This window comes from Pseudonaja textilis, chromosome 2 (genome assembly GCF_049901715.1).
Source record: "Pseudonaja textilis isolate UNSWEBS1 chromosome 2, rPseTex1.2, whole genome shotgun sequence".
NCBI lineage: Eukaryota > Metazoa > Chordata > Lepidosauria > Squamata > Elapidae > Pseudonaja > Pseudonaja textilis.
In genome coordinates, this window is record NC_141991.1 from 128,698,750 (window position 1) to 128,719,673 (window position 20,924).

The following is a 20,924-nucleotide window of genomic DNA, read 5'->3' on the forward strand; positions in this document are numbered from 1 at the left end:
AGGAGCATGTTTACATTTTGACTGATAGCTCAATTCTTTTCCCACTCCTTGTCAGTACCAGGTCCCCAAACAAGGTATTTGTTCCTACTTATCTCTCTACATTTCTGGGGAAAAGTCCAAAAAATCCTCTAATGCCCTCAGTTCCCACCTGTTGTTTTTACAGAAGGAGGGGCTAATGCTTGGCAGACCCACCTACTCTGCTCCAAAATAATACACCCATCCTTCAGGCAGATCCAAGCCCAGATGAAAGCAAAACTGCTCCATTTAAAAGGTCTGAAACCTGCCGCGGTCTCTTAAAACCAGATATTATTATTTGCTCTAGCGTTGCTGTTTGACAAGGCAGTCGGAAAAAGCAGGCACCAACCAAGACGTGAAATCATCTACGAGCATCTCATCTGGATCTCCATTACTCAGATAATCAAACCGGTCAAAGGCTGGTCAGCAATTCTAAATTTTATCCTAGCTTGGGCATCGTGAGACAGTCAGGTACTTTGATTACATTCTTTAAATTATTTGCGTCAGCATTTTTATGTTTGCTTGTACAACTTTGTAACTGTTTGCTAGAAGACTCATTAAATCTCTAGGTCATGGAGATGACAAAGGCTTGTACAAAGTACTGTCTCGTTACCTATTTGGTTAAAATTGTAGCTAAGAAATTGATGCATGAGGAAAAGGTCTCCATTTAAAAATCAGTCTTTACCTCTGCTTTGTCTTTGCAAAATCTAATGTATGGCTTCTTCTTATTCTGCACAAAGCCATGCAATTGTAGTTTCATTTTGGCTTAACCTGGGATCCCATTGAGATGCATAAACCACATTTCAGGAACATGATCTTGTGGAACAGCTGCACGTTGACCGGCTGCAGGTTAACTAAATATCAGACAGAAGTGTAAATATAGATTAACTCATACAATCACTTTAAATATATGTGGTTTTGGAAAAAAATATAAAAGAAGTAAAACATTATTTTTGCCCTGCTCTCTTATCTGATTTGATAAGTTACTTTATTTATTAGCAATATCCTCCTTTCAAAATTCAAAAGTTGAATTCTGTAAACTAGTCATTAACTTTCTAAACTAATCGAAAAGAGGCAGAAAGGTTTAAGTCTGGGCTGATTGAATTGGTGACACCCCCCGCGCCCCCAAATCAGATCAAAGGAAGTTGGACTTTTAATTTCAAGTTAGAGAAATCAGGTCGGTGTAGTGATGTAGAGTCACTCTGTGAGACAGGCGGCTCATTAAGTTTAATAAATAAATAATAATGAATATAACTTTCTAAAATTCTCAGCATAGTGCTACATTAGGAATATTATATGCAAATATTAGGAACCACCTTATACCAGACCCTGCATTACTTCATAATTCTAGATCCAATATAAGGCGCTAGTTTCAACTTATGAACTCTTTCATGGCTTAGCACCAGGATACTTTCAAATCACCTTCCCGTCACTTGCCCCAGCTCTTGCCAATCTAGCGGCTCAAAATCATGCAAATGCAAGTAGATAAATAGGTACCACTTCAGTGGGAAGCTAACAGCATTCCATGCACCTCGGTGTATAGTCATGCTGGCTACATGACCACAGAAATATCTTCGGACAATTCTGGCTCCCTCAGCTAGGAAACAGAGATGAATAGCACCTCTAAAATCAGAAATGACTGGACAAGGGAAACCTTTACCGTTATGCAAGCAGTCCTCGACTTGCAATAGTTCATTCAGTGACCACTCAACATTACAACAGCACTGAAAAAAGTGACTTACATCTGTTTTTCACACTTATGACCAATGTAGCATCTCCATGACCACGTGGATGCTTGGCACTGACGGTTGCAGTGTTCCGGGTGCTATGTCTACATTTTGTTACTTTCTGACAAGCAAAGTCAGTTGGGAAACCAGATTCACTTAACAATGGTGTTACTAACATAACAACTGCAGAGATTCATTTAACAACTGTGGCAAGAAAGGTCGTAAAATGTGGCAAAACTTAACAAATGTTTCACTTAGCAACAGAAGCTTGATTATGGTCATAAGTTGATGGCTACCTGTATTTTCCATATGGCGCCTTGGAGAGCATGCAAACATGGATCTGAACTATGAGGAAATAATTGAGGTGTTTGTTGTGCAAGCCCCAAACTTTGAGATCTTCAAGAAATTTTTTTCAAGAACCGATGCTTAGAAGGTCTCTCCTAACTGCACTGGATGAGAAGATGACAGGATGCAGGTTTGCAAGTTCTCCCCTTAGCCAGTCATAGCAAGGATTTCTCTGTCCTAACAGATGTTAGCAAATAAGGATCTGTTTCTCTTCCAGGATCTGTTGATAAGTGCCACAGCTCTAAAACTGTGATTCTCCCTCAGGGCTCAGCAGTTTCTTCTTCTTCTTCTTTCAGTGCAGGCCTCTGTTGATGGACCAGCGGACTCTGAGATTCCCTCTGGCCAGATTCTGCATGGCTTGGTTCTCCCTGCAGGCTGTCTGCCATTTTGCCCAGGGTGAGCCGCGTGACTTGCCGGCTGGCGGAGCTGCTGGGCCTCCGCTGGAAGATGCCACCCAAGAGCAGGGTTACTACCTGCAGCAGTTGTTTCAGCAGTATGGTGAGAATGGCACTTTGTCCTTCGAGGGCCTGACCCGCCTCCTGCTAAACCTGGGTCTGGGAAAGGTGCAGGTGGTGGAGATTGAACACGAGGAACTGGGACATGGCCATGTCTCCCATCTGGACATCCTTGAGGTCCAGGAGAACAAGCACCTGCACTCCCACTCAGCACTGGAACACCTCAGCAGGACAGAGGACGGGGCCAAGGCTCAAGGGGAGAGCGTCACCCCCACCAGGTGGGCCCATTTTAGAAACTGGAAACATCCAGCGGGTATAAAATGGCCGCACTGGGAAGGCCATTCATAAAATAGCTTTCAAAGGGAGCATGGACAGTCCTGAAAGATCCATTTGTCAGAAGGTAAATGGGAGGGATCCATTCCCTCTCCCCCCGCCCCCATAGCCTGTTTAGAGGATTTCAGGGTGCCTTTGCCGTGTTGTTCTGGGCAGGCTGGATGTACTTCCAAACAAAGCATCTGGACCTTGTTTGTTTGCTAAGAATATCTCTGTGGCGCCCAGAGATAAATCAAGCTGATGCTAAAGGGCTGGTTCTTTGTTTCCCGCTGCTTTATTTATTCTCAAGGAAAGAATCTGAAGAACATGTTAAAGTCAGGTGGGGCAGAAACCCACCTGGCGAGTGCCAAGTGAGGTCTGTGACAAATTAGCCACCGGGATTCTGCCGTTTGAGGGAAAGATACTTCCGTCTGTACACAATGGAAAATTGCCAGTGCATATTTCCATTGAGGAATGAATGAATGAAAACATGATGTTTGTTATGTTCTTGATCGGCAGTTAACATCTTGCACAGCATCTAAGCCCAAGCAAAACAAACATATTGCTAGCCTCAGCGTTCTGATCTTGCTGAACCAGACAACCTGCTGAAAGGCGGGTGGTTGAAATATTTCTTTCAAGAAGACGAGAGCTAGCAATCATAGGCCTGCTTCAATCCCTACAAGAGAAACAGGAAGCGAAGCAACAGCTCTTCTCTGTCAGCCATCGAGTCAAATAATTTGGGATAACATTAAATGGGAGAAGATAGATAAATTCAGAAAAGATAGCGGTAGTCCTCATTTAGCAACCACAATTGGAATTGGCAACTCAGTCATTAAGCAAAGCAGTTGCTAAACAAAACTGCTGCCATGGTTATGATCTTCCGTCAGTGTCCTTTTGCGTTATAGATCTCTATAATCTATAAATGAGAGAATTGATCACAAGGTTATATCTTCATCACCATTGTAACTGCCAAAGCTGCTGTACAGCAGTCTAAATGAGGACCACACACACACACACACACACATATATTAATTGGTTAGATTTTATAATAATAATAAAGAAAAGTCATGAAAGGAATGCAATGCACTGATTCTGCTTTCGACTAGGAAATCCCACCCTCAGCCACAGACATTCGCTAACTCTTAGTCCAAACTACCCCACAGGTTTGTTGTGCGGAAAAACAGAAGGAGGGAGAGCTATGTACACCATGTTAAACTCCAGGAGTAGAAGTCAGGTATACATTGAAAATAATAATTATCTTCAAACCTGCAGCCTTGTGTATTTTAGCTCTATTTGTCTTAGTTCTTTTTTTCTTCTGATTATTCTCAGGGAGATTTCGTTAGCCTTACAGTATCAGAACGGTTTCTTAACATTTCAGTGAAATCTGTCCCTGTTGAGTTGATGACGATGATTTCACATGTCCTTCAGGCCAGGATTCTCTCTGCTGGACCCAGAACACCATACCCCAGTTTCTCCTACCTTCCATGAGGTCAGCCATGTCCTCAAGCCCAGCTTTGGGCAAGGCCGAGAGAAATCTGACAAGGAGAAAGAGGGAAATGTTTTCATGCCTTCCCACGGACGTTCTAAGCTGAACCTTCTGGAGGGAGTCATTACCTTGGACCACTCAGTCTTCAATCACCTGCATGAAGATGTAAGAATTGGAGATGTGTTGGAGTCTGCAGCAAATGTATTGGGTTGGCAGGGAAGCAATTATGCTTTAAGGGGATGTGTTGGCGGGAGTGGGGAGATTATAAGTTGTATTTTATGGACTGAAAGATAGAAAATGAGTCAAGATTCTTTGTTTATATTGGGTTCCATTTGGAAAGAACTCGTATATGTGCTTGAAATGGGGCACTCAGAGCTCAACCTCTATAGATGGTAACCTATAGATGATCTTCAGGCTGCATCTGGTCTTCAAGCTAATGATTGGCAGAAACTTGGTTATTACCAGAGACCCCCTCAAAGTAGATGGCTAGAAGGGACTGACTAAGACTAATGCAACCAGACATCTGTTTTCAAAAGCCATCCTATAAAAACAGCTAAAATTAAAATATGTGGCTATCCATATAGTCACATACAGACACCACCACACTCACCTAGAAAATGCATAATATCTCTGGTTTTTAGGAATGCTGAATTTTTCTGTAGCTCCTGGATAAAGCACAATGTATTTCTGATTTCCCACGCTGCCCATTTCTGTTACTGTAATTCCCCTCCCAAGCTGGGCAATGTTTTTTTTTCCTCTGCTCAGGAGTACCCCGCCCCCAACATAGATAATGGATAATTGTAGCGGAAGTGCATTCTATCCTGGTTGTAGGGCCACAATGGGCTTCATTTTAGTCCACAATCAACAGCCTTCTGGGTTTTTTTTCTTTCTCCAGTGCCTTAATGTGTCTCAGTTGCTTGTCAATTTTGGCATGAATACCATCTCCAAAATCACCCCAGAGCAGTTCACCCTGCTGTGCCCAGCTCTGCTGTACCAGATCGATAGCCGCGTTTGCATCCAGCACTTGGACGATGTGACTTTTGACACGGCCGGGAATTCCCTCTGGATTGGTAAGCCCTTCCGTCCGTCTCAAGTCACTTTGACGTGCATGTCTCTAGCGAGGTTGGCCTGGGTGAACAGCAGGAGGCGGAGTTAGTGATGTCATGAGAGCAGGCATGGTCAAAGCTCTCATCCTCTACTTTACTGGTAGTCCTCAATTTAAAACAGTTCATTTAGTGACCATTCAAAATTACAACGGCACTGAAAAAAGTGACTTATGGCCGTTTTTCACACTTAGGACCTTTCCAGCATCCCCATGATCATGCGATCAAAATTCAGGCGTTTGGCAATTGACTCATATTTATGACCATTGCTGTGTCCCAAGGTCACGTGATCACCTATTTCAACCTTCTGACAAGCAAAGTCAGTGGGGAAGCTAGATTCACTTTAACGACCGGGTCACTAACTTAACAAATGCAGTGATCCGCTTAATAACTGTGGCAAGAACAGCAGTAAAACAGGGTGAAATTCATTCAGCAAATGTCTCGCTTTTTTGGGCTCAGTTGTGCCCAAATTTTGGGCTCAGTTGTGGTCATAAGTCGAGGACTACCTGTACAGCTTGGAAGGGGAGTTAGGAGGTGTGGGGGAAGCAAAATGTTTCCAGGCCCAGCCTTGAAGACACCCAAGTTGGGGCATTCATTTTGGATGCCACAATCAATGGATTTTGGTGATGTGATTTTTGAGGGAGGGTGTTTGTTATTGTTGTTTGTAGTGTGGGAAGTGTGAGAGGAAACAGTTGGCATCCTACTTCCACTTCTGCCTTAATTTATCAAAAGGAATAGCTGAAAATTCTAGGTGTGGCAAATTGTAAATTGGATGCTGGGGGTGGTGGTCATGTCATGGGGTGGTCACACAACCTCATCAAGCCAGTATTTTTTTGTTAAAAAAAGAAACAAAATGAATAACATGTTATAAATTTGAACAGTTAGGGTAGAAATTGCAGAAACTTCAATTTACTGCTATATAAATGCAGGACTAATGTTAGTTTTGTGCTCTTCTTTCTTCTCCCTCCCTCCCTTTCCCCAGACCACAGCTCTCTCAGTCACTCAGCAGGGCTTCCCTTCAGCTTTCTGTTCTTTTCTTCTTCTTTTTAAGCCTTTCTCTCTAGTCTTGTAAAGAATTCCATGTTTCTCCTGCAAACCCACACTGCTGCATGCTTATTTAAAATATGCAAAACAATATTCCCTTCAAGATCACTCAGATTGTGCCTCAGAAAATCCTTACTGAATATGAGAGAAAATGGCTTCCAAAATTATGCTCAAGCCTCAATTTTCCCCAAGTCTTTAGTCATTGCTTCTTATTCAGTTTTTCTTTCACCAAACTGGCTGACTTTTTCTCAACGTCCTCTGCCTCCAACCTATTTTCGAGGAGTTGTTTTAAGAAGATGTATAATTACCTGTGGCAATCTGTAAGAGAGAAGGTTATTCTTGTCCTTCCATCCCAGGGAAGTGTAGCTAATAGGGCCACTGCTATGTGCAACTTACTAGTTTTAGAGCTGTGGTTCTCATTCCTGTCACCCTCTATGTTTTCCACAGGCCTGGGCTGGGGATTTTTGGCTATCACCCTGACCAGTATACCCTCAGCACTAGCCATCATCCTGGTGCCCCTACTCAGTCGAGAAATCTTCCAGTTCCTCCTGACTTTTCTGGTGGCCTTGGCTGTGGGGACATTGTGTGGGGATGCTTTGCTGCACCTCTGGCCACATGTATGTACCGTCCCTATTTCTTCCATTCAGGGTACAATTGTCCACAGGTAAGTGGGTACCACCCAACCCATCTCAACCTCGTACAGGGAAGCCCATCTAAGGCCTTGGGCTTCAGCTCTCTTCACAGCATTCTCATCAATGCTTTGCCCTCTTTGATCCCGTTGTTTTTAATGAGGTGCCTCCCACGTTTCACTCTTCACTTCTTGCTGGTTTGCCTCCCTTTTAGTCGTTTTCTTGGCAACAGGATTTCTCATAATTAATGCTATTGTTAAACTCAGTGGGGCTTGCTCCCAGGTGAAGTGGGTCAAAGTTGATGCCAGAACCAAACAGAAGTAGAGCTGAACTTCTGTCATGTTTCCATGAAGAGCAAATGTGGGGATTTTTTGCTCAGATTTTTCCAGTCCTATCTTAACGTGGTTTAAAAGGATTAATCTCCGTTCTGAATTCTTCCTTTCTCTGCTCAGAACAATTGTTTTTATTCAGGCACAAGTGAGTTCCCATGGCTTGCTGTCCTCGGAAGAAGATGGCATCCTGAAGGGTCTGTGTGTGCTAGGAGGCATTTACTTCCTCTTCCTCACTGAGAATCTCATGGGGACCCTCAACCAAATTCGTGCAAAGAGGGTAAGAAGTCCAGGAAAAGCCTGGATTATAACACTCCAGAGTGGGAAAAGCCATGTGTTATTCAGATACATATGCCTAATCCGAGTCAAACAAGCAAAAATGTATTATATGCTAAGGTTTCCCCTAGAACGAGAAAAGACATATTTGAACCATGGCCATGTGATAGTACTGCCCTGTACTACAAGGAGACTAATCCTCTGGCATCGTTAGGGTGCGGTTCAAAACTCAACATGCTTTTTAAAAAAAGTTTTGGTTTTATTGGACAGAAACGTGCTGCTGGAAAGCAACCCGAGCAATCTTCCACTAAGGCAGATGAGAATGACACAGAGGGGACGTTGCATAGTGAGTTGTGAATTACTTAGTACTTCAAATCCATATTAGCATTTTGGTATGTTTTACGTTCTATTTTAGCAGGGAAGTTGTGTGTCTCCTTGAAATCTGGTTTCAAAGGAATTTATGTGCCAAGGTTGAAAGATTATACATCCTTGAGCCAGTGGTGGGATTCAAATTTTTTTACTACCGGTTCTGTGGGGGTGGCTTAGTGGGCGTAGCAGGGGAAGGATATTGTAAAATCCCCATTCCTTCCTTACCCCACTAACCTGCTTTCCAGCTCCGTTCTCCTGTGTAGAGCAACAAAAGAAGACCCAGCCAATCAGCTGTGACTCAGGAGGCAGAGAATAGATGGGGGTGGGGCCAGTCAGAGGTGGTATTTGCCAGTTCTCTGAACTACTCAAAATTTCTGCTACTGGTTCTCCAGAACTGGTTCAAACCTGCTGAATACCACCTCTGCCTTGAGCCCACTTGAAAAAATGCATTTTAAATACATAAAAATATGTATTTGAGTGGAAGCTCTTTTCTAAGGCCTCTTTCTTTCTTCTTGTGTCCAGGTATTGGATAGATAGCTGAAAATTGTCTCTGAGATCAGTATCTAGCACCAACACTGTTACTAGCTGTCCCTTCAGAATTGTGATTCAGTTCTGTATCCAGCTGACATGATGTACCTGACAAGAAGCGGTTAGTTTTAGATAAAAGTTGCCTGAATTGTGAGATGGGCAGTAAATAAATTTAATAAACAAAACCCCAAATAAATAAATAGTTAGATTTGAGGAGGCTTTTTGAAGCTAATCTATTAATTCAAAGACATACCGTAAGGAACAACAATAAATATATTTAGAACTGAGAGAGGAAACAAAAATGAATTTGTAACACTAGTAGGTAATATGTTTCCCGTATTCCATGAGTGATCCAAAGATTATTTTAGAATGCATCCCATAATTTTGAAGGGCCATTTTCATTCGGTAGATAGAATATGGCACAGGATTAGACTACCTACTGTATCGCCTTTCCCTAAAGACATCTATCCATCTACCAGGTCAAATAGTATGGGCTCACTCCATTGGTTCCTTCCCCCAAATATTGTCATCTAATGGGATCAAGGAAGCATGATTTTTCCATGGCAACCATTGCTCTGTGGAACATCCTGTCATCTGAAGTTTGGCAGGCCTCCACCTTTTAATCTTTTGTAAAATCTTTTCCCCCGGGCTTTGGAGGACGTTTAGACGATAGCACATTAACACAGATTGTCGCCAGATTTTTTTCTTTAATGTTTTCTGTTTTAACTCTTTTATGTTTTATAGTTTTTAAAACGATTTTATATGTTTTTTAAATCTTTGATTGGGAACCACCACAGAGTTGGCTGAAAGATGGATGACCATATAAATGTTTTAAATAAAACAAGATGACTGGAGAGTGGAGCTAATGAAAGAGGACAGTCAGCATCTGTGGTAGGGCCTAGTCCAGAATCTCTAAAATGGATCAATTGCCATCAAGTACGATCAAGGGAGAATATTGTTCTTCACCAGCAAAATGCCCTGAATCCGACCCGTGTCTTTGCTCAGTCTCTCTAGGTCCTAATGGATTGCTAGGTGGGTCAAATTTCTAACATGTTTCCCTGAAACATCAGTGCCTTTATTCCTAAAATTGAATCAGATTAAGAAACAAGACAGACCTTAGCTCCTTTATTCTTGGAGGTAGCTCTAGAGCAGGGGTGTTAAACTTGATTGCATTGAGGTCTACATCAGGGTTGTGTTTGACCTCGGGGGTGTGGTTGGGGTCAGCGTGGCCAGTTCAATGTCACTTGTGTTGGGGGTGCCTGCTGATGAAAATGGCCTCCCGAGCTTCATTTTTGGCTGCGACGGCCTCCTGCAACCCTCTACCAGTGAAAACAGCTTGGGAGGGCCATGGCTCTGTTTTCACTGGCAGAGGGTTGCAGGAGGCTGTCACAGCCAAAAATGGAGCTCGGGAACCTGTTTTCACTGGCAGAGGCAGCGCAGGCCAGTCCTTCGCTTTTTCTAGGGAGGCCAGGTGGGCCAGTTCTCAGCACTCCCTGGGCCTTGAGTTTGACACCCCTGCTTTGTGCATTGTTTGGCATGTTCTCAATTTCCTAGGCTCTCAGTCACACCTTCTAAAAATCTTAAGATGTGTGAGAAGCAAGTTAAACAGCTCTTTAAAAAAAAATAATGGTCTAAACCTTTCAGGTGCTGAATTGCAGAGTTTGAGAGTGCCAAGAGAGGACACTGGAAATGTATATGGTGAAGTCCAGGACTACTCCATTGAAATTCACAACTCAGAAGATCACAGGAAAAGCCTGGAGAAGCAAACAGAAGAGATACATCATCACGGTCACTCCCACAGCCCGGTTGGGACTCTCAAGGCTGGGATCGCTGACATCGCTTGGATGGTTATCCTTGGGGATGGGGTCCACAATTTCACAGATGGATTGGCAATAGGTCAGTGATTTCTAAGCACACCTTGCTCCCATCTTGTGACAGAAAAGGAGAATAGTCTCCCCGCAGAACCTTTTCTTAAGGCGCTTAAGGTGGCACACATAGCATTTCCTCTTCCTGCCTTTCCTCTCCCCCACAACCTTATGAGGGAGGCTGGTGTAAGAGGAAGTGACAATCCCACAGTTGCCAGGGAACTTTTATGGCAGACTAGAACCCAAGACTTCTTCCTCCTAGCCCAACACTGCTACGCCACATAGGCTGTTTTAGACTTGGGTGCCTTGCTACACTATTCTTCTTCTCCAGGGGCTGCCTTCTCGAATGGACTCTCCAGTGGCTTAAGTACTACATTGGCAGTCCTCTGCCATGAACTACCCCATGAACTGGGTGAGTGAACAAAGGGATAGTCCTGCTTCAGGAGTATCTGATCTTTTTGTCTTGTTTTCAAGGTTGCCCAAAGCCCCACGGAAGCCAAAATGGTCACCCCTGCCATGACAGGTTCCTTGTCTACAGTAGACATTGCTGGTTTCAAGAGAGGTTGAGGTAGCCTTAACTTTCTCTTGTCTTTGGCAGGAGACTGTGCTGTTCTACTCCGGGCAGGCATGACTTTCCGGTGGGTGCTGTTGTTTAACCTGCTGTCTGCTTTCCTGGCTTATTGGGGCATGATGTTAGGGACAATTGTCAGTCAGAACACTTCTCAAGTCACTCCCTGGATCTTTGCCACCACGGCTGGTGTTTTCCTTTACGTAGCTCTGGTTGATATGGTAAGGATGTTTCATTTCTCTCTGTATGATGCAAGTCTTAATTTACTTATTTCTACCTGTACCTATACTTCCTACCAGTATATGCGGGAGTCTTCCCTAATTTTATCTTTATGGTAGCAATGAAGAAAGAGTGGCTGACACCAAAGGGCCTAAACTCACCCACTGAACTTTGTAGGGATCTGGAGTCTTGAACCAAGCCTCTCTACTCCAAGTCCAATCACCACAATGACAGAAGAGGAGATCACAGAATGTTAAATGTTCCTTCTAACTTATTGCCTTCCTTCCTCACACTTATGAAAAGCACAAATCGGTGTTTTAGTCTTAACAATTCTGTACTTAAATTGGGAGAGAGAAAATGATGCCCAAATTGCAGGGGGGGTAAAATGTTTTTTTTTTTCAGATCTAAAGCTTTGGCCTCAACCAAGCAACGGGAAGGGAACATGCAAGGCTTGTGTGTAGACACATGCAAAATTTGAGATTTTTTTTTGGATTCTTGGTAGATCTGGCCCTGATTCCTGCCTCGTCCCATCTGCTGTAGCTTTTCAAGATCAATGGAGGTCCAGTTTAACTCTCTGAATTCAGCATCTAGTCTCTGAGATTTTAAACCATTTATTTGGAATATTAACGTTTCTTCCTATCTCCCCAATACTATAGAAGTGGATTACCAAACCTTTTGGGTAGAAAAGAGAATGAACAAGAAAGGTAGAACTGTAACTTCAGACACTTTGCTTCTTATTGTTCCTCCCTTTATAGAATCAGAAATGAGAATAAATCTAAAAGGACATGTAGGAGACTTATGAGGAATTAGAGCTTGTGACTCTAAAATCCAAACTGCAAGTAAATTTCAGAAAAATGCCTCCTACCCTACCTGGCACTTTCCTTAGAAAACTTCTTGAAAACCTCCTGGTGCATGAGTGGCCCTATGAAAGTTTTCATGAGGAAAACACCTGGTGCTGAATTGCTTAAGGACTCAAGTAGCCCAGCATTTGATAAAGTTATGACTAATCAAATGTTTGCTGTTGCTAACTTCTTATGGGCAAAGATCCCATCAGTCAGTTTGCACTAACTAGACTATGAATGCTGTCAAGGTGATAACAGCTGGTTGTTTTTCTCTAGCTACCTGAAATGTTGCAGCGGCATTCTACCAGCAGCAAAAAAAGATCCTTCAGACACTTCGTTCTTCAGAACGTGGGCTTTTTCTGTGGAGGCGGCCTTATGCTCTGCATTGCTCTCTTTGAAGAACACATCAGTGTCCGCATGAATGAGTAGGACATTTCGAAAGGAAAGCTGCAAGGCGAAATGCATCCTGGCTCTGTTGTCAGTTATGACTCTCTTCTTCCTATAGCTGAAAAGGCAGCTGTAAAATCCTTTTCTGTAATTGGGTAATCTAAGGAAGTTGGAGAGAACAAAAGAAAGTTTGGAAGAGGGACAAACGCTTTCAACAACTGCCCCGATCCTGTGTTAATAGGTATGGTGGCAGTAAAACTATGTGCCATGAAAATTTATGTTTGATTCAGCCTGCTTGACATTATTATAAAAAGAAAGTAGGTTGCCACTAAAATTAGCTTGTTGAAAACCCATTATACTTTGTTAAAATGGAAGAGGGGGCAAGTTGTCTTAGGAGAGAGTGGACCTAAGTTAAATGTATTGTTTTGTAACATAAGGTGAAATTATTTAAGAAACTGTACCTATTCTAAGAAACCTGTTGGTTCTATTACGGTACCAGGTACTCATAGTTCCTATTGCATTTTGGTTAAATAATGGTCTCAAAAGCAGCAGTTATGCCATGTTAGAAATTTGGGTCTTCAAAGACACGAACACCTGAATAAACCTGAGGCAGCATTCAAGAGGAGCTTCAGAGATGTTTTCTGTGATGGGAAGAAAGGACTCCTGTAGGTGCATAGGTAACAAATACAGAACAGAGAAGCTAGATAAGAGTCAATTGTTTCCAGCTAAAAGAGACAAAAACAGGAAGACGCTCAGACACCAACCCTGCATTAATGTCTCCTCTGAAGGAATCTAAGAAAGTCCCAGCAGAAGTAATAAAAGCACTTGCTAAATGGGCAGATGAAACTTGTCTTGAAATTTAATTTTTTCAGCAGCATTCATTGACACTACCGATACAAATACCTGAAAAATGTTTCTGCTGGGGACACTTCATAATACGCTGCACAAGGTTGCTGGAGGCAACAGGGTAGCATTTCAATCTCTTAAATCAGGAAACTTTCAAAGTCTCCAGCACAAATTGTAAAGAACAAGTTGTCCAAGGAAGGGCCAGCAGTGTTGGAATAAACCACTGCGAAAGGCAGGAAATACATGCGAAAAAGCAGCTGAGGTACAAGAAGTGGAAGAACTATCCAAGTGGCCTATTTTAGAGGGGTGTGTTTGTTTCTGATAGCCACAGCCAGAACATTCTCAATGGTCTTCCATTTGGGAGGACATCATATTCTAAAGCAGAGGTGGGGAATGCTGGCCCTTTTATGACTTGTGGACTTCCGACTCCCAGAATTCTGGGAGTTGCATGGCTGGTTCAGGAATTCTGGGAGTTGAAGTCCACAAGTCATAAAAGGGCCAATGTCCCCCAGCCCTGTAAATCTAAAGGGAAAGGCTCTGGAGTTATACCCAGGATCCTGAAACAGGCAATCCCTCAGTATTTCCGCAGGATTATTTTCTGGTGCTGGTTGCCTTTGATTCTGGGAATCCACAACTGGTGTGGAAAAAGGGAACTGTTGTAACACAATGTGGTCAAATTTCCCACACCTATTTTCTGGTGCCTTTTGGGTGAGGTTGTGGGGGGGGGGGGACTGAGCTGCCATCAACCAGCTTTACTGACCAGTTATCTGAATTCCAAGTAGGTTGTTTCTAACAGGGCATGCATTAGCCACATTAGACTGTCACATAATTTTCTCATGTGTTTGTTCTATAGCTGTTTTAAGTTAGAGAGTAGTTTGCTGGTATATTTGCTGAAATATGGTATCACTGAGTTGAATTCATTTCTCAAAAATACTCCACTTTCCCCCCTATTCAAAGTAACTCTTAGCCCAAAGGTACTGTTACATTTTTGTCTAGAAGTAAAACCACACTGAATAGGCATGTACCTCTATAGAAATATCTTGAATTCATGCAGTCAAAACCGAGCTCCTGCATAGGATGGATTTTTTTTTAAATATTTCTGCACCTCCAGGTTGATTAAATAGAATTGTCCTGTCTGGCCACAAGCCAACTGGTATAAAAGGATATTGGTGTTGAAGAAGGGAAGTGTTTGCAGATTGTAAAATTACCTGTGTCTTAAAAATGTATTTTGCCTCAGGTTATGAAATTACAGTCATGTCATCAAGAATTCTCCCCTATTATCTTTTGTATTTTTACCTACATCATTGTATCTGGAGACACACACAAAAAAACCAGGCAAATAGAAGCAACAGCATTTTAATCAACATAATTGATTCAAAGCCACAATATGAATAACAGGACCTGGTCGCAGCATACATTGTAAAAAATAGATCAAGTCTGAATGCTTTGTGTTTTTTTTTTTTTAATTTTAGTTTTAAGTTCCTGTTAACCCCTTTTCCCCAACCTCCCTCCCCCCAAGGTAATGCAGAAATTTTGAAAATGCATATATATCATCTGAGACAAAAAAAAAAGGTTAACCATTCACTGAATTCATGTAAAGGGCTTATACAAAGTGGCTTCCACACTGTGCGCAAGACTGAGATGTGTAGAAAGGGGGATGGATGGCTTGTGATACCTCACTGCATTGTTATTTCAATATGATTTTTTTTTACATAAGATCTCTTAACATAATGTTTTCATTTCATGGAACAACCAGGCTGGGGTCGGGGTGGGGTAAGAAAAAGGAAGAATAGTTGATAGTTGGTTTGACAGGTCTGCCTTTCTAAGAATAAAACTCTTGAGGGAAACATAATTACTTTGTAGTATTAAAAAAAAACTGAAAAGAGACTGCTTCTAGTGAAAACAATGAGGGCAAGGAGATCCATAAGGGAGATTGCCAATCAGTCTCAAAAGAGCAATACTCTGATTGCGTATCAGGAACTTCCTTTGCATTAGGCTTAAAAGCAGACTTTGGGGAATGTGAACAGATCTTGGCCACTCCTGCCCCGTAACCAAACAACTCCCTTCTGAAACACCCAGAGTGAGCATTTGGGCATGTATATATATATATTTGTGCTTTAAACCAGTGTTTGAAGGAAGATCATGTGTCTGCAAGTAAGAAGGCAGGCCTGTGAGCTGATTTAAATGCTTTTTTTTTTTTTTAATAATCTCTTCTAAACATTGGTCCAAGCTTTCCAAAACTAGCAAGATAAGGGGGCAAAGTTAAACTTCCCCACAATCATTATGGTTCCAAAGGTACAAGCAATGGAGAAGGGCGATGCTTTATAGGCAGCACTTCCATTCTTGCTCCAATAACCCATCATTCACCCCTAAAACCAAAGTATTACCGTTTGAACAATACTCCCATCTTCACTCACCCATTATAACACTAACACACACACACACACACACACACACACACACCTAATTTAAAAATATCTGCTTAACTAAACCATCCCAATTAAGGCCCCTGCCCCAAAGGAGGTCAACATGGTTGCATGCTGGTCTTGATCAGCAGGTTGTAGATTCAGTGCTCTGAAGGTGAAAACACAATAGTATTTCCCAATCCCATTCTACCCTATTAAATACAAAAGACCAAATACAAAACAGGTACAGTAAACATGAGGTGCTGATTTAAGAACAGTCTTCCATTCCTCCTCCCACGTTAATGCTCACTGAAGGATTCATGGGAAACACAGATTTCCCACCCTATAGACTTTCCTTCCTTGCCTGGTGTTTTAAGATGTGAAGCAAGCTTAGGAGCAAGAAGGGGTTTTGTGTGCCATTATCTGCTCAGGTTTTTACTGTTAAGAATTCGGTAGGAAGACCCGTTCTTTCTCCATACCCCAACCAAACTGCTGAAATATAGTCTGACTTCCATATCAAGACACCCAACCTCTTTTTAATATAGCACAGGTATCTCTATAATCCTAGAGAGCTTTTCCATCCTGGCAGGAGGAGAAGGAATGGGAGATAAAATATCCCAAATATAAAACTTATGCAGATTAGAATTAATTCAGATTGCACCTAAAGTGGTAACGGTAACAAAAGGATGGTTTCGTTTCAGAAAACTCTTGTCAGAAAACCACCCCAAGCTCACTTCCCAGAGTTCTTTCCAGAACTAGATGTTATATTTATCAGAGGGACCCTAAAAATGTGAAAGGAATAAAACAAGATTCGACTTTACCACTTTAGCCAATCTTAACATCACTTGTTATGAATACGTATGAAGACTCTGCATGCAAATACCCATGCACACAATGTGAAGTGCTTGCTCGAAGGGCAGGCAACTTTAAAGGGGAATGCTAAGATCCATTCCTCTTCTCCAAATCTGTTTTTCTCACACACACAGATTAAGTGGAAATCCTTGACCTGCTCTAGTCAGAGTCTATGGCTCTGACCTCAGATGCAGAGAACTTAATCAAAGGAGGAGGAGAACCATTTTTTTTTTTATTGTAGAGCCAAGGGCTCCTCAAGTGTCCCGCATTCCTTCAGCTGGCTGCAACAGACAAAAAGGAAAAGAAAAAAAAAGTCTAGTAAAACAACTTCTAAACTGGCACAACTTCAGTTTCTTTAAGAACTGATGCCGAAGCCAAAATGAGATGCACACTGGCCTCCATGCAATTAAGAGAAAATACTATGGTAATGCTAACCAAGGATTAGAAACCTTGCCCCAAATGTGCAGCTAAAGCTAACAGAACGCTTAAACTGACATCGTGTCAGAATACACACTCTTCTTTGAATGCCTTTGGACCAAACGATTCAACATGGAAGACGAAAAGCCTTCCACTTATAAGCAGCAGTTACAGGTTAAGCAAGAAAAATAAAATACTGTAGTGCACCCTTTCCCCACCTTTGCGCCTCAGCTGGGCAGACTTCAATTTCCACAGTGCCCAAGCCAGCACAGCCAAAGGGATGAGCAAGTTAAAATCCAGCACATCTAACCAGCAGCAGTTGGGAAAGGCTGCTTTAATGCTCTTGTCTCCATTTTCAGTGGATGGGACAGATTTCCTTTGACGGTTTATTGTGGTTCTCCTAGCTATTATGGGCGACTTTATAAGGTTTTTGGTCCCAGACTGAAATGCAAGAAACTGAGTAGTGCTCAGCAGCCAAGAAAAAGGAGCTAGGCAAAGGGGTTTTTGAATGAATTCATGTTTTAAGATTTTATGTTATTTATACAAGGACTAAAAAAAAAAAATTCCTGGCCTGATCTTCTGCTGATTAAAGCCACCCTGAAAGAATTGCACCATTATTTCCACAATGTGTTAGTATCAACAGTTAAAGGTATCTTTGTCAATCCTTAAAAGACAGGCTGGAAAATATACATGTGTAAATTAGACTGCCCTCCCAAGCTAAAACAAGGAAAGTGTACGATGTGTGCAATGCCCTCACATTTTCCTCCCCAACTCTTGTTGCATACTTGCAGCTATGGCTGGGAAGAAAAGACAGAGTAAGGAGGGGGGAAAGCAGAGTTTGCGGCTCATGCAGATAGAATATATTGTCTAAGTCACCTATGACTAACAAACATGGTCACAAAATATTGGCTGCATCTACCTTACACGGACAAAAACACCCCACACAATTAGGGTGCCCCCTTAAAAAGTACATACCATTTGTGCATCTCAGGGTAAAGAAACCAAGGGAGAAGGAAAGAACAGGTAAAAGCAACAAAGACAACTATGGGAAAGGTACAGTACATGAGAGATGAAAGGTCACTGAAGCTTTCAAGCAGAAAGCTCCCATTGGGACTGAAAATCAGTGCTTATAAAGAATTATCACAATACTTAAAAATCCTTCTATTTTTATCATTATAATGCACCCTCCCTCCCATTTTTTAAAAAAAACAAAACAGAACACGAAACACCCAATAGTACAAACTATAAGAATGGACTACAAACCCTCAACACAGCAATCAGTTTTATTCTCCCTCCCCTTCCTCTATCCCCTTTATTGCTGCTCCCAAAGAAGAAATCTATTTCAAGCACAGGTAACCTTTTTAAGTGCCCGCAAGCTCACAGCCAACAAGTATTGCTATAAGACAAGCCCACAACTAGTAAAAAAAACCCAGCAGGTTGGCTGTTACAGGGGCGTGCGTTGTGTGCGTTGTCTGTCATGAACCCAATGGGAGGAAAAGAAAGCAACACCTCCAGGTCTTCAAAGGAAAACCATCCCAAGCTTCCAATTTCACCCCAGTTCGTGACTTCCAAATTGCACAGAAGGCATGACCAAGTAATTCAAAACAAACATGCAACAGGAATGCTAACAGTAATAATAGTTATGTCCACAGTTCTACTTCAAGAAAACAAAGGCAGGCACGCTCTAGTTAGATTGTCAACATGGTTTCCCAATCCTAGATTCAAAATATAGACTGGGGGGGATTAACGGCAAACTGCAGGTCTCATTGATGTAACTTATTTCCTCTGAGCAACATGTAGCACACAGAGTCTTCTCACACCTGAGTGGGTTTGAAAGTTCTAACATTCATATTAGACTTAAGGAAGTTGTGAATGTGGAGTCCCCTATCTTTTGAGGGGAGGAGGGAAATATGAACTACTCTATACATCCCTTATCGTAACATCAATTGAAGTAGGGCCTTAGATCTGAAATTTACACAAGATGATTGTCTTCTATGTTAGTGCCCTCTAAATTTCTTTCGCCAACTCTCAAATTTCTGGTCTGTGAGCCAATGGCCACACTGGGTAAGGAAGATGAATGCTGGCACCCAGAAAATCTGGAGGATGCTAAGATGGGATTTGGAAAAGTAGTGGTGGAAAAATTGTGTTAGGAAGCTTTTTTTTGAGAGGGGGGGGAGGGAGGGAGAGACATGCATATGCATTTTAGCATAAAAATACCTAAGCACATCTTAGCCAATTAGTATAACATTTCTCCTGTCTCTTCTTAATTTGGAAGGTAAACAGTCTAAAGTAATTGTATAACACAATTACTTCTCACATATGAATGCAACTTGAGAGCTTTTGTCAGATTCTTGTGAAAAGAACTAAGAATGAAACTTGCGAAAAGCTAAGAGTTCAAGCCACTTCCACTTATAATTGGGCCCATTTGCCTCAACACATTCTCAACAAATCATCAGAGTGGGTGTTCTTTTTCCATGCTTACTCTCATTGCAACCTGGGACTCAAGTGGTAAGGACTGCTACTATAAGGATAGTAGCTCTTATCATCACTTTTGAGAGTGCTACTGTAAGGATAGTGATAGTTTATACAATTTATATCTAGAAAGTTGCATAGCTGCTTATAATTCTCATTTCTTTATTAAGCAACCACTTGGGCACTTGCCTAGTTTTATTGTAGATTTCTCTTCTGAATTAATCTACTAGAGAAAACCCTGTTTGTGCTTTATTCTATGAACATGGATATTTAAGAAAAGCAGAAGGAGGCCCTATTCTTACCCCAAGTTAGTTCAGCCTCAAAGGCCCAAGTGCTGGGGGGAGAAGGGCCAGGCCCTTTAGCCAGAGGTATATGACCAGTAATTGCCACTTTTCTACAATTCTTCAGCACAAAATTAGGTTCTACTTAGGCATCACTTCTGAAACACACACATTCTTCTTGGATTTGTGGAAGGCCTAAGCTTGGTGCCAGAAAAGGAGAGGGTAAAATCTCAGCTATAGCTTGTATCCTTTTCTCATGTGAAAAACTAGCAGGTGGGGAAGGGCTGGGGCTGGTGGAGAGAAAGCCTAGTTATCAATTTCTGCTTGTAAATACAAACTTGTAAATATAAACCTGCACTTGTGTTTTGGTAGAAGCCTGGAGGGCCCGAAGCTCTGGGACTGAAGTCATGCACTGAGGCACTGTTCCAATACTTTGAAATCACTTGCAAATATTAGAAAACAGATAACAGCAGTAATTGATAAAATGTATTAATGGGGGGGGGGAGAGAAACATTAATTTGTAAAAAAAATAATAATACAAGGATTAAAAAAATTAATGAAACTGAAGAATTCAGCATTAGGTTTGATATAGTGCTGCTTTGGTGGGAAATGAAGCAAGATCCATTAGAAAGCTAAAAAGAACAAAAAAAATGGCAAATAACTTATGCCATTCCCTACTAACAGAAAAAACTGCTTGATTTGTTTGGGGTAGGTCAGGAGAAATTAAATGAAAAATCAGAAATTGCTACATACATATTTAGTGCAATTTTTAAAAGCTCTGAATCTATACAACATAGCATCAAATTACAGCAGGACAGGAAGAAAACTAACCTAGCAAGAATTAACACACATTTTGTTTTAGTTCAGCTTTCCCAAAGCTGGTGTTTGCACCCCAGAAAAGTTGGATTATACATCTCAAAACCACCCCAGAAAAGTGGGAGTATAAATCTCAAAACCAAACATACAAAGAATGGAGTCACCATACCCGCAACTAATTTTTAAGGTACTAGAGTAATACGTACGGATTGCAGAAACAGAAAGAAGGCAATGTTAGGTTTGAAGAAGCTAGATAAATGTCCTGCATCAACCCACTCCACCTGAGATCCAATATCCTCCAACTCTGACATGGACTAAAGCTGGCATACTTCGTAA

The 20,924-nt window shown here is 41.8% G+C and overlaps 1 protein-coding gene across 6 annotated transcripts; it reads left to right on the plus strand.

Moving 5' to 3' along the window:
• Nucleotides 1-225: 225 nt before the first annotated feature.
• Nucleotides 226-14,432, plus strand: SLC39A5 (solute carrier family 39 member 5). Of its 6 annotated transcripts, none has more exons than XM_087925218.1 (11): nt 236-486; nt 2,384-2,820; nt 4,283-4,505; nt 5,236-5,410; nt 6,935-7,104; nt 7,588-7,725; nt 7,992-8,067; nt 10,263-10,514; nt 10,815-10,895; nt 11,082-11,272; nt 12,389-14,432. In XM_087925218.1, the coding sequence occupies exons 2-11, from the start codon at nt 2,399-2,401 to the stop codon at nt 12,539-12,541; spliced, it is 1,881 nt and encodes a 626-aa protein (XP_087781344.1). In that variant the 5' UTR covers nt 236-486; nt 2,384-2,398; the 3' UTR covers nt 12,542-14,432. The 6 variants fall into 6 exon arrangements, with proteins under 6 accessions (XP_087781349.1, XP_087781344.1, XP_087781348.1 ...); XM_087925220.1 differs by having other exon boundaries at nt 242-486; nt 2,389-2,820; XM_087925219.1 differs by having other exon boundaries at nt 346-481.
• Nucleotides 14,433-20,924: the final 6,492 nt, after the last annotated feature.

Bases quoted from the DNA above. Each gene is read 5' to 3' on its own strand.
- SLC39A5 (XM_087925218.1), top strand. From the start codon at position 2,399: ATGGACCAGCGGACTCTGAGATTCCCTCTGGCCAGATTCTGCATGGCT. The intron at 7,105-7,587 runs GTATGTACCGTC...GTTTTTATTCAG, and splicing joins TGCTGCACCTCTGGCCACAT to GCACAAGTGAGTTCCCATGG. The intron at 8,068-10,262 runs GTGAGTTGTGAA...TAAACCTTTCAG, and splicing joins CACAGAGGGGACGTTGCATA to GTGCTGAATTGCAGAGTTTG.